The sequence below is a fragment of the Stylophora pistillata genome, chromosome 5 (assembly GCF_964205215.1).
Source record: "Stylophora pistillata chromosome 5, jaStyPist1.2, whole genome shotgun sequence".
Lineage (NCBI taxonomy): Eukaryota > Metazoa > Cnidaria > Anthozoa > Scleractinia > Pocilloporidae > Stylophora > Stylophora pistillata.
Genome location: NC_142523.1, coordinates 23725240 through 23739067, shown reverse-complemented (window position 1 = coordinate 23739067; position 13828 = coordinate 23725240). Strand labels below are relative to the sequence as shown.

The 13828-nt window shown below is 38.4% G+C and overlaps 1 protein-coding gene across 1 annotated transcript; it reads left to right on the top strand.

Moving 5' to 3' along the window:
- Nucleotides 1–1611: 1611 nt before the first annotated feature.
- LOC111344308 (beta-1 adrenergic receptor-like) lies at nucleotides 1612–2873 on the top strand. The gene has a single exon (XM_022951534.2). The coding sequence runs from the start codon at nucleotides 1796–1798 to the stop codon at nucleotides 2768–2770; it is 975 nt and encodes a 324-aa protein (XP_022807269.2). The 5' UTR covers nucleotides 1612–1795; the 3' UTR covers nucleotides 2771–2873.
- Nucleotides 2874–13828: the final 10955 nt, after the last annotated feature.

Here is a 13828-nt window from a genome sequence, read left to right as displayed (position 1 = left end):
ATTAAGTACCGCGAAAACGGCGAACGCTGAACGTCGGCTAGCCGTTTATTGTTTGCCGTTCCGTCCGCGATGTTCGTCTGTTTAAGCTTCCCGACGACACGGCAGAACAAATGTTCTCGATCGCCACTCACTGCGACCAGAAATAATGGATACAAAGAAGTAATGCATTTTCCGCTTGAATTTTAACTGTACTAGCTTTACAAGCAGTTCATATAGAAGTAAGGTGATAAACGGAGCTTAACTACAAAAGCAAGCGATCAAAATGTAGAAATAGTCGGTAAAATAGGCTGCAAATACTCAAGTTTTCGAGTTCCCTACAAATGGGAAAAGTGTGATCCTCGAGTAGAAACGGCGGCCGGCAAACGGCAAACGCGGGAAATGTCAGGTCACATGACCCTCTCTGCCGTTCGCGGGGAAAAAATACGTGGTGCTTAATCTCTCTATTGACGCAAACTAAACGTTTTAATTCATTTCCAAGTTTAATCGTTTCCGGCTGATACCCATGTTGATGCTGTCCTTTTGTTTCTGGTTGATTTTAGTCTAGGTGAAACCTGCGTTTATTAGGGATCGTAAAAGAATCTAAAGAAGAGAACTGAAAACGTTATTAACACCTTTAAACCTCTGAGATGCAATCATAATCCAAACATCAGTGTTCATAAGAGCATGAAAACACTGGTGGCTTTTATTCGACGTTTCACCGATTAGCTCAGAGATCTCTGCAGATGGTTCAGGCCTGTACTAGGGCGAGAAAGTTTCAGAATTCATTTGTTTTTCGTGTTAAACAGTTTGCCTCAATTTTAAAGGAGTGTTAAAGAAATGCATATGCATACGCCACATATACACAAAAGATGTATTGTTAGAGGTCAGGTAGGTAAACCGCACTTACGAGCCATGTCGCCGATCGGGCCAGCGCATAACTCGGGTTTCCGCAACATGAAGCGGCTAGGAGTAATTCTACCCCCTCCCCACCCTGGATGAGATGCTAGTCCATCGCATCCCTGCATTAAATTTGCCGTTACCCATTTAAACATCTGGGTGAAGAGAGGCACTATGAGTGTAAAGTGTCTTGCCTAAGAACACAACACAATGTCCTCGGCCGAGGCTCGAACCCGGACCACTCGATCCGGAGTCGAGCGCACCAACCATGAGGCCACCTCGCCTCCCATGTTTTGTTAGACACGGTTTAAAATTGTCTTCTTCGAAGAGGCTGTCGAACCAATGTTTGTAGACGTCAAATTTACCATATTGAACTGAATATTTACAAGTTGGTGACTACTTGAAATCTATGGAAAATGATTCATGCAGTTTCACAGGTCTCTGTTTTTAATTTTCATTCAGTTAAACCAGGTCTTATTCAACATATTTTGTTGGTGTGAATGAAGTCCAAGATATACTTTGAAAGTTAAGCCTAGTAAGAAAATTGTCAAAACTCAATTTGACAGATGACATGACATTTAATTTCGACTCTCGAAAACCCGATCAGTATTCATTATTTTACTTGCAATTAAGCAAGAAAATTACAATTGAATGTCCTGACCACCTCCGTTTGTTGATATGCCTGATGCAAGTCTTTATTTGTCATTTGCATATATCATCTTGTCATTTGCTTACATGTTAAGAACCCATATCATAATTAGTGTATACCCTTTATTGAGCTTCATCACTTTCGCGAAAAAAAGAACATTTTATGCAGAATCACTACCCTGAATAAGGAGAAATTGTCCCGCTAAAGAATCAAAACAGATTTTTTTTCTCTGGAAGAGGAGTTCCTATCTTTTATACGTGAGTTAATGTCATGAAAGAATTTTTTTGTAATGAGTCTTCACAATATATCCCTATAAACGCCGAATTCGCAGATCTTCGATCGAGTTTTATCGCCAACTGTGTCTTCAACAATTGTCTAACTTACACCTCCATCATGTTAAATATAGTGACAATCTACGCCATACACAAAACCTCGACGATGGCAAAAACTTTAAAAACTCTGCTGCTGAATCTTGCCTGCTCTGATGTTGCGGTTGGTTTGTTTACTCAACCGTTATATACTTTATTTCTTGTCAGTCGTCTTCAACTGCAAAAACATGCCTGTACAACTCAGCAAATGTGGATTATTTCAAGTAACTTATTTTCAACTGCTTCGTTCTTTGGTGTGGTGGCCGTAAGTGTAGATAGGTTCTTAGCTATTCATCTTCATCTCAGATACCAAGAGCTCGTGACTCACAGACGTGTTGTTATTGTGGTGGCCGGCGTATGGGTGTATAGTGCATCTGTTTCTTTGATGATGTTGTGGGGGTTAGTCAGTACTCGAGCTCTTACTACTTTAGTTTCTGCGTCTTTCAGTTTAATCATCACATCTGGGGTGTACATCAGGATATATTTAACTGTCCGACAACACAGTAATCAGATTCAGTCCATGCAAATACGAGACGAAGCTCAGTCTGATGAAATAAAAAACTTTGCTGTTCTCATTAAATCAACAGTTGGTGTATTCTACGTATATCTCGTGTTTTTAAGCTGTTATTTGCCTGTTTTGATTTGCACTGCTGTAATTCGACTCTATGGCTCGAATTCCACTTTAAAAAAGTTCTACCTTTTCTCATTGCTTCTCGTATATCTAAATTCTTCTTGGAACCCGGTCATTTACTGCTGGAAGATGAGAACAATTCGACACGCTATCATGGACATACTGTGGAAGGTGTCGCGGAGAAGAAATCAGCCATATCGCGTAATTTACAGACGGCCATCGAGTGTCGTCCGTGTTGATAACTGATCCACTCTATTGGCCTACAAGGAGTATGCGCAGTTTATAAATTTACGACAAAGTGAAAAAAAACAAAGAAGATTAAACATAGACTTTGTGATATGACACTGAATCTAACTACACAATATATCAAATTATCGCAACTAGTAGAGGAAATCGCATGGGGCTGAGAAAAATTAAGGATTAATATCTCGCGTGTTTTTGGAAGTTGCTAAAATTGCACGAGTCGCGCAGCGACGAGTGAAATTTCTGCAACTTCCGCAAACACAAGTGATATTAATCCTTAATTTTACGAGGAACCATGTGATTACTTGTTTATAATATAAGGGGCAAAATGTTTCTTACTGATCTCGCACAAATCGGAACGCTATCGTTACAAAACAAACAGAAATCTCTTTACCTTGGCAGCCGTTGCTAAGCGATTTTCAGCCAATCATTTTCAAGTAATTTTTCCAGGGGAAATTGCAAAAATTAAGAAAAAAGTGCCCTCTGTCTTGACCAATCACAATTCAGTAAACTTTCCCCTTATATTTTAAGAGAGGAAAAGGCTACTTTGAACAGGGAAGCTGGTTTTGTTATCGATGGACCGTTAGATTGTAATTCCGGATGGCAATGAAAGGAAGGGAACATACGTGATATCATCTATAGCAAGGTTTTCATCGCTCTGGATTTAAAATCACGATTGAAGAAGTGAGAGTGGATGCCGACCTGAGCTTAATGCCGGAGTTTCTTTCATCCATTCAAAAGTTTTCCCATGCTGGCGAAGTGTTTCGCTTACTCTCTTGAAAACAACTGAATGACATGCCAGATTGGAATAGAACAGAAGGAAACTTGTACCAGCCACTCTTCTACCTCAAAGGCAGAATTCCCTAATTACGCCATAATTGAGGAGAAAAAAAACTGCTTCTTCTCATAAAAGTCAATTCTTTGACTCCCCTTCATGTGCAATTCGAAGAAACTTTTAAGCAAGCAGGTAACGAGAATGACAAAGATGATCAATTAGAGATCATGATATGGATGGCAAGAGTCTCGGGAGGACTGAACATCAAATTGAGGATATGAGTGAAGGGAATGAACCTTCAGGTCTTTCATTGAAAGTTTAACTTGTCAAATTATATCCTACAACTTAAACAGTATAGCGTCACGTTAAGAACGGAAGGGAAAAAGCAACCAGGAGCTAGTATTTAAGAGGGAGAGAAAATCGACGTTACTCTTTAGTTATTGCATTTGGGTGGATTGAAATTAAAAAAAATGGATTAATTGATATGCTCGAAAACCGTACATGCAGCGTTTGCCTTTACACTCTTGAGATAAAAACTTATTCGAAGCAGAAGGCTAAGCGTGTAAACAAAAGCAAAGGCGGCTTTAGACTTGTTGATTAGCCCGCAGATGTTTGCTAATACCTTAGTGGGAAGTTTTGAGAAATTAAAGTCAAGAGCGTTTTTCCTTGTTGTCTTCTTTCGCGTAAGTCGATAGTTTTTTCCCATTTCTAGACAAAAAAGTGGGTCGGTGCTAATGGGTGAGAAAAGCAATGATAAGAATGATAACAAAAGTTCCTTAGCGTATCTTCTGTTAAGATAACTAAACCAAACATTGTTTAGAGTCCAGAACGAATTATTATCATCTTGAAGGCTTTGCCATGTTTTATTAATTTCCTGATAGACATAGCTGTCAATCTGGAATCAACGAAACCAACCTAAATGGGCTTAATATTTTTGTCTTTATTTATTGACTCTCATGTCTCTCAGTTCATCTTTGAACTTTGTCATTTGCTGCTAGAAGATGAGACACATTCGACACGCTATTGTGAACATATTGTGCGGAACATTTCATAGAGAAGAAATCAGCCATATCGAATAATTTACAAGCGGTGTTCAAATGACACTCATATTAGTCACTGAATACCTGTGCGCAATGACTATCTGAGTTGTAATCCGCCTAATCAGCTAAACAGCAATATATTTATGAAAGCGACAACAGTGGTGGCAGAAGTTAATTTTTTTAGAAAGTACGCTAGAGGTCTCTGTACATGGTGTACGCCTGAGGAAAGACGGAGAGATTTGAAAATTCTTTTTAAAGGATGAGTATTTCTTGATTACCTCTGTTCGCTCAGACAGACAAGGGTAATCTCGGGTTTTCGAGAGTTTAATGTGGCGAAAATGGTACGAACACTTATTTCACGATTTGACCAAAAAGTATTTAATAAAACGGACTAAATTACGCGAAAATTGTCAAAACACTTATCAGAACGAACAGAGAAATAATTCATATGTATAAATAGCTTATCGGGACGAGTTACAAGGATCCATTTCCTTCCTCCGGTCCTAGTTACTTTCCACAGAGAACTATTTTAAGAAGGTCTTTCTATTTTGCGATTTTTGACAATCGCGAAAATCGTAAAAATCAACTCCCGCGAAAATAATTAAAATTATCGTATCTTTACTGAAGCACTCTTTTATTGTCTAAATTTCGATTCAAACTGATGAAAATACAATTGAACATCTTGACCGCCCCTAGATGTTAATCTCCCTATGGCTGAATGCTACATCTGTTTCTTTGATGATAATGTTGGGGTAGTCAGTATTCAAGATCTTATCATTTTAGTTTCTACATCTTTCAGTTGTGGTGTACACCAGGATATATTTAACTGTTCGGCGGTACAAGAATCAGATTCAATCTTTGCAAGTAGTAGCTTCGTCTGATGAGATGAGAAAAAACATTTCTGCCCTTATTAAGTCCAAAGTTAGTATATTTTACGTATATTTTGTCTTATTAACTTGTTTTTAAATTGTTACTCGCTATATTTTATTTGTGCCGCTATTTTGAAAATCTATGGCTTGAGTGTCGTTTTACAAAAACTTTCTTTTTTCTTGGACTCTCGTGTATGTTAATTCCTCTTTGAACCCTCACCTGTCATTTACTGCTGGAAGATGAGACACATTCGACACGCTGTCATGAACGCAATGCGGATCGTGTCTTGGAGAAGAAATCAGCCATCTAGCTTAATTTACAATCGGTCATTGAGCGTCGTTCCTGTTGCCAGATAACTGATATCCTCTGTATGGCTTACATGGACTAAGCTGTTTCTTAACGACAAAGTAAATTGAGACAAAGAAGATTGTAGATAAACATGGTGATATGACTCTACGACCACGTAATTGCGATGTTTGAATTTTAAATACACAATACATCAAATGATCACAATTGGAAAGCAGGAATGTACTTTGAACAGGCAGGTTGTTTTTGTTTTTTGTTTTTTATCGACAGACAATGAAATAACAATTATGAATGCCCGAGCAAACGTAGGACAGTAGACATGATATTAATCGTATCAGGATTGAATACTAACAGGCCGGCAAATGAAAGCTTTTTATGGCGACCCGAGTTTCGTAACGCAATGCGAGGACATTGCGAGAAACTCTTTAAAGCTAAGTTTCAAGCCATTTCTTGACAGATGTTGGCAACCATTACGAAAAATAGAAAAAGTAGCTTTTAATTAACTTTTACATAAAAACATCTAGAAATTAAAGTCGCTACTCATGAGAGATTTGGTCTCCAGCTTCTTTGATTTTTGTCAATTTCTAGGCAGCTTTTGGCATTTTGTAATCCATTCCAGTGAACAACCTTCCAGCATTTTAGGAGCACAATCAAAACAGACCTAGCCCCATTCCCCCCTCGGATAAGACTTCATCACAATTAAAGGTGAAATGCACATGTATTTAGCATTGTACAGTATGATTTGAAATTTTTTGTTTAATTCAAAGCTGTTTACAACTCATTCTACAAATGAAGCAGCCTCTTAACAATCAATTTGAGAAAGAATTCCTGTCTGTTTGTAATGACATTCTTCATTGTTTTTCAAACATGAAATGAAGACTCAAAAGAAAGAAAAGTCAATTTCTAATATTCTGCTAATGGATCTCTTGAGCGTTTCGATTGTAACTGACCGCTTTTGAAAGTTTTTGTAGAATATTAAGGACCTACATAGAGACTATTCTTGTACCCAGACCTTCCACGGCCTGGGTACAGGATTGCATAGAGACAATATCTCTATGGGATCTAGGTACGAGATTGCATAGAGACAATATCGGCGAGGGAAGAAGAAAAAAGAAAGCTATCGAAAATCGGATGAAAGGAAAAAAAGAGGTTTCAAATCAATGTCTGACAAGTGAGCAGTACTTGAGCAGAATCATCACAAACCAGTAGCCAGACGTTGGAGGCCTACATGTAAATTGCGTTGCTTTTTGTATCCTGGAAAGTATGCCAGAGCTGGAAAAACGAAAGCGACGCTAACAGCCGCATTAGTCACGAGGAATAGCCTCGCATTAATGAGAAAAAGTGTCTTTTGTGTTTGCTGTTTTCTGGGGTATGCTATAGTGAAATTCATCAGCCTGCGTGAAATTCATCAGTCTGCATCTGGAAGTCTGCGTTTCGATTGCCGTCTTACAGTGCTCGATCCATAAAAGTAGAGCACAATATATGTTGAGTTGGAAAAATACAAAGACTATGCTTTCATCCCTAATAGCAAATTCTTTGTATTTTTCCAACTCGACTTACGTATCGAGCACTGCAATACGAAAAAATCGAAACACACACTTCTTATGTCTACAGGATAATAATTATTTATCACAAACAATTTGTCAAACAGTGTGAGCAGAACGCATTCAAAAACTGTCCGATTCAAATTATCTTCGTAGTATTTCTCTAAATTTTAATGTAGTATATGACTCCTAAATTTGCTTAATCAAGAGTTACTCCATTGCCATGTGACAAATCTAAAGAGGAATATTACGGAAAAAGCCAATCTTTTAGAGCTTTATTCTCTCTTTAGAGTAGACACGCTGTGTCATTTGTGATTGATATAGCTTACTGAGATTATGGTCAGTTAACGTTACCGAGTAAAGGGCTTAAACATTCTGAATAGGAGCTCTGATCATAATTGGAGATTCGTGCTACAATTTGTTTAAAGTTTCAGGAAAGCCGAACTACTTTCTCCTGACTTGTCCCTCTCGAGCAAAAATATAGACAATGCCAGGACATACTTTTTAGGCTTTTCTCTTTTGTGTGCTGTACAATTTCGAAATACCAGTTTTATTACAATTGGAAGTCACTTCGCTATCTGATTGGCCAATTTGCCGTTGTCAATAAGAGTTCAGGCAACGCTGCTCGCGTCCGTATGTCACGCAATGTGTCACGCACTGAAAGAATCGTTTTGCTTGACTTAAATGTTCCGTTAAAAAATAAATAGGTAATGGTTTAGCACGACCTACGTCCTTACCGATAACGACATTCGACTGCGCCTCGTGAGTCCACAACATTTTTACCACTATGATGACGAATATCATTGTCGATAGGGGTACAGACCACCCTAAACCACTCTCGATTTGTTAAATTTACCCTGAGTTTTTATCAGCTACAGCAAGACATCTTTCGCTTAAGACTCTTATACGGATAGTGTCTTCTACACTGATCCATGAGTTCGCCTACTTCTCCAATGCATTGAACCGTGACATACAAACAAAGTCTCGTAAGTAATCATCATCATCATCATCATCATCATCATCATCATGTTTATTTGTTCAAGCAGGTTGAATTTATTGGGAACTGTATGAGCTGATGTGGACCTGCTGTTTTCCCACCCAACCCACCCCAGGGAAGGACATCCAGCACACAGTAATCTCGTGCGTGGGAAATTAACGTCTCTTACCCCTTACCCTTTAAGAGACGGGACCTCCGGCTTTAAGTCCTATCCGAGAAGACGAAACAATGTGAGTGAAGTGTCTTGCTTAAGGACTCAACGTAAAGCCCCAGCCAGGACTTGAACCCGGGCCGTTTAATCCAGAGTCCAGCGTGATCGCAATTATATCACGCGAACGTTCAGAGAAGGCGACCACTCGACCAGTTCTATCTCAAAGTTAACTCCAAGGACATCGTTCGCAAGCTTATATCAATGAATAAGTCCAGAAATACCGTCAATACTTATCATTGCCAGAGATTTGGGACAATATGGTGGAGGCGGTTCTCGTGTTACAAGCAAAATGGCGCCGAAACAGTATAAGAAATGTAGGTGAAGAGATGTTTTTTTCAAAATAGCTCTCTAAGAATGGGACATTCTTTCGTTGCGTAGTTGGAAATGCAGTCCGAATCGGTTAAAGCGTCCATCGGTACGAAAAAGAAATACTCAATTTCAAGCCTACCTTTTCCCAAGGTATAAGAGCAAACTCATAATTCTGACTCCATTTCCCATACAAACTCTTAAAATCTACTTCGACTAGGTGTTGCAATTCCTTAGTCGTGGGAACAACTTCGTGAAGATTCGCAACCGCGTAGTTCGATATGCATTATGCAGAAGTTTTCTCAACTTAATCGCTCGTAAACGGTGGAATATGTTGGCCCACAATTTTCCCCAAGCCGGGAGACTCTTCGTAATTTCACAGAGCTCAAAAGCCCAATACCCCATTTTTAAATACCTCAATTTTAGGGAGGAAGAACCCGAAAGATACAAGTCCCTGTAACTGCACAATTTGGCCGCCATTTTCCTTGTTTTTACGTCTCCTTCGGCCTTCTGGGATAGTAATGTACCAGGCCTTTCTCTGGCGACGTTTACGAAAATAGAAAGTTACGTGTTCACTTCACTTCCACCGCCGCCATATTGAATTCTCTGTAATACGATATACCGCTGACATTTCGTAACGGGTTCGAAATGTCCCCGATTTCTGGTGATGTTTAGCGTTACACTCGGCAAACGGCTCTTGCTTGACCAAAAACGCTAGTGTAGAGCCCGTCGACACTTTTGAGGAGAGAATCGTCAGTGGCTCAAATTCTGATAAATGGGCTATTCCTAAGTACAAGTCCGGCACAAAATGTGACGTAATCCCACGAAATTCATTTTTAACTTCCTGGGAAATAAGAATTTCATCAGACTGACGTAGGTCTCAACTAGGATACGGCGGCGCGCAAAGCACACTAGTTGTCCAAGATTTATCGTAGACATGCGTCGTGGAAGCAGATCCCTCCTTGTCCTTTTTCTGTTTTTGCCTTGCGATGTTACACGTGCGGAAAGAGTCTCGAGCAATTCTTTATGAATGAGAAACACATTGCAAAGCATTCGACCGTATAGATGGTGAATATATCTCGCTATTTTACCCGACGATTTCCCTTGAGTGGATTTTGGAAACTTTAAGACCAAGCTTAAGACAAGTTCTCAGGAAGGAAGATTTGATCACCACTGCCCATCGAAAAGATTGATTTATCGATTGAGGTTTGATTTTTTAGTGGGAACGCTTCTAATTCGACATCGGTGGGTAAGGAAGATAAGTAAAACAAACCCGTTGTGTGAGAGTGGTGTGCGCCAGCTCAAGATGAAATGTCTGTCACGTTTATTTGTCAAGTCTTCAACTTGAACACTTGATTTATACTGTCGACTCTGAGGTCATGCGTAAGACAAAATGATTCCTAAATTCGTGAGTGTGCATCTTTACTGCGTGCTTGAAAAAGATGTTTTGACACATACAATGATGACAAACCGCGCGTTATTCTCATTCTTGGGATAAGAAACCAAAAACCGTGATTTAATTCTAGAACATGATGCAACGACCAATAAGAAATGTGACATGAGCATCGGTGAATTGTTCTCATATTCTATTAAATGAAAAATGACAATTTTAAAAAAAAATTTTTTTTGCTTCGGGTTCAATTCTGATTTAGACTTTTGCATTTTTGACTAAATTAAAAATTAAAAGAAATTTAAAAAAAAACTGTTTCAGCCACTTTTACAATTAAAGCATGCATGAATTCAAAGATATCCTTCAAATTTCGATTTATGTAAATTTCTTAAATGTTTCGCCGGCCTATTGGCTAAAAGTAGAACGAATAATCGGCTAAAACGAATACAAAGACGGCAAGATGGCTGTCTTTGTTAATTTATTTTCCATGAACGGCAATGGATGGTTAGAAGGCGTCTTTATTTGCGAGCAACTAAGTTTATTAAAGCGAATAACGGAAAAATATAGCTTTGAATTAATCTTTATGTAAAAATGTAGAGACATCCTGGTGGCACATTTTAAAATTTAGGCAGCAACTTTTGGGATTTGATTAGCAATTTTTCAAATAATGTTTTCTGCACTCCAGAGAGCACCTTTAGAGCATTTTATGAGCACGATGGGGACAAGTCTAATTCTGTTTACCGATCGCTAAATTAGTGGCTGTTAAAGTTGTCTATGTATACTTTTAAAATCTGTACTTTCAATAACGAAAGTCCGACATTGCTGACTGCTAATGTTATCGAGACAGTAAAATGTCTTCAAATCAAAATATCTCAATTCATAATACAACCCTTTTTTATAATAATTTAAAAGAAATAACGTTATCTATAAAAATGACGGTAGTAATGACAACCTCTTTCCCAGGGCCTTTTCCCGCCCCAGTCCCTGCTAAGGGAAAAGGTCCTGGGAACGAGGTTGTAGTAATGATAATCGTGATAGTGATGATAAAAAAAATTAATAAAATACAAAAGAGCTTTTGACTTTTTTCGTAAAAAGAACTTTTAGAGGAAAGTGTTTAGAAAATGCTATTTTGCCCTCGAAGCATCGGGCTTAATCCAAGAGAGTTTGGTTATCTTTTCAACTTGGCTGAATACTTCATCCAATTTTTATTTAATTGACTAGGATCTTACGGACTAGACGCAAAGGTCGTCATTCTCGCGCACTCCTATATCTTGAATAAGTTTGAAAAGATCCTGAGAGAGGGTTTATAAGATTGAGCTGTGAAGCTCATCTTTAGAATACAGTGTGTGGGCAGTGAACATTACACAGTAACTCTGACTGAGATTAAAGCGTGAACTCCAGCGGTCTCAGTTCCCATCGATCCCTACATCCCCCAGGTTCAGGTAAATTGTGATACATTGTCACAAAAAGAACCTGAATCTGTAAAAAGATTAAATCTTGATTTACTTAAAGTAATTCAGTGACGACAGTAACAGGATTTTAAGCAATAGAGGGAATTCTTAGAACCCGTTCGATAGATGCTAATGAGTTTTACTAAATGCTATTGAGAAGAACGATTATTAAGGACCGTTGTGAACATTTCTTCGAATCAAATACATCTTCACCGCTAAATTTTCCCCTCGAAAACTCCTAATACAAAAACCGATGCTGCAAAGGGTAACGATTTTCGTAGTGCAGCGGTGACTGTAAAGTCACGAAAAATCTGCAAAAAAGCAAGTATATTCACAAGCACTACACATACGTGTGCACCTTAATGACCTTTTGGCGCCACAGAATGTTTCTAGCTCTTTCTTAGCTAACTATGGTAACCGCTTGTTTTGAACAGTCCAGTACATTTCAAGGTGAATCCCTCGTGCGTGCCCAGCGTGCCCAAACAGATCAGGAGAATATTACGCGAATAACATCTTTGGCTTGCTTTTTGTGACTTTATAGTCACTACCACCTAACGAAAATCACTACACTTTGCAGCGTCGGTTAATTGGGAATTTTCACTGGGAAAATTCAATGGTGAAGACGCATTTGAATAAATGTTCACAACTGTTCTTAACTGTTCTTCTCATCGGCAATTAGCCCTCGTCGACAAACTCATTAGCATTCAACGAACTACTTAACTCTAATAGACCTTTAAATCTATGTGATCACGTGGTTTGAATTGGGTAAATAAGAGTTCAAAATCGCTGATTTCAAAATCGCAGACTACTTCTTAGGAACGAAATTCCTTGTTCTCTCGCCGAATTTTTTTCATTCACGGATTAATCAGCGCTGAATTGACGGAAGTGATATTGAAAGCAGTGTCAATCGAAATGGAGTCTTAAACTGAGATTATAAACAACCTCAAGCAGGAAAAACAAACTTGTAAGCATACGATCCTTCAAGATCGCAAAAATACATGAAACGGGCACAAAAGGGAAGCAAATGTATAACAAAGAGAACATCAATTTTGGAAATTTTGTGATTTGAGGTTAGAGTCAAGTTATATATTGTGGAAAACTGTCATTTTATTTTCTTTTTTGCGATGATTGGTACGTTCTAGTTAAGTGAGGGGCGGCCGGTCAAGGTGCTCAAACGACTGAACGATATTTTTAAATCTCCTTTCTCGTGAGATTTATTAATTCCGTATCGAGCTCTTGGTTTACGCTTGCTCAGAATTATTAGAAGCTGCGTGAGATCACCTGCTTGTCTCGGTTCCTAAGTATCTAAAGAACCTGCAGTCGGAAATTTTTCTATAAATTTAAGAAAGCGAGACAGCCTGTACAATTCAAACCAGTATTCCTCCGTATTTATAACTTTCATGTAGAACGTTCAATTTACGCTGGGGTAAGTGTCAACATACGTGATTTCATTCCAACTTTAACTTGCATTACAAAGGTAAGGATATTCTTGTCAGGAATTTGTCAACTGATGTAAATAATTTACATAATCAACTTCGAATAGGAAAGTTTCTATTGCATGTTTACTTGAAATTTTACTTTTCCCTGCCTCATTTTTCAAGACTTAGATTTTCCGCGACTCAAATTGAAATTCTCTGACTTTTCTAACGCCTTGAAGTAATACATTTTGTGTTGAATTTTCCTGATCTGTGACAACCATATCCAACATTAACATGCTGGAAACAAAACACTATTCCTTTTGATAGCTTATTCCTAATAGCATGATAGCACTATTCCTTTTTAATAGCTTCTTGTTGACCATGAAAACAACGGACAGGTGCCATTAGCCTTCAATCTCCTAGTTCGACTGTCTTTGAAATGTTCAGATTAAATTAAAACACATATTCGTGTGACTAGAAGTTGAAGAAATAAAGCACGGATACTAATTTACTTCTGAAGCTTCCTCACGTTATTTTTGAAAAGACAAATCCAAATTTGTGGGAATATTGTGGCAGATGCAGACGCAACCGACGAAAGTGAACCACCCTCTATGCTCCGCAATTAAGGCATGGTTTACACGTCGCATTTAATGAAACGAATTTAATTGATGAATTTTTTTCGTCTGGGAGACGAAATTAAATTTAATTCATTTTAGACGTCGAATATAATTTCGATGTCGTTTTGTGCCTGAG

What these genes read in the sequence shown, in the direction of transcription:
- LOC111344308 (XM_022951534.2), top strand. Translation starts at nt 1,796, where the DNA reads ATGAAAGAATTTTTTTGTAATGAGTCTTCACAATATATCCCTATAAAC.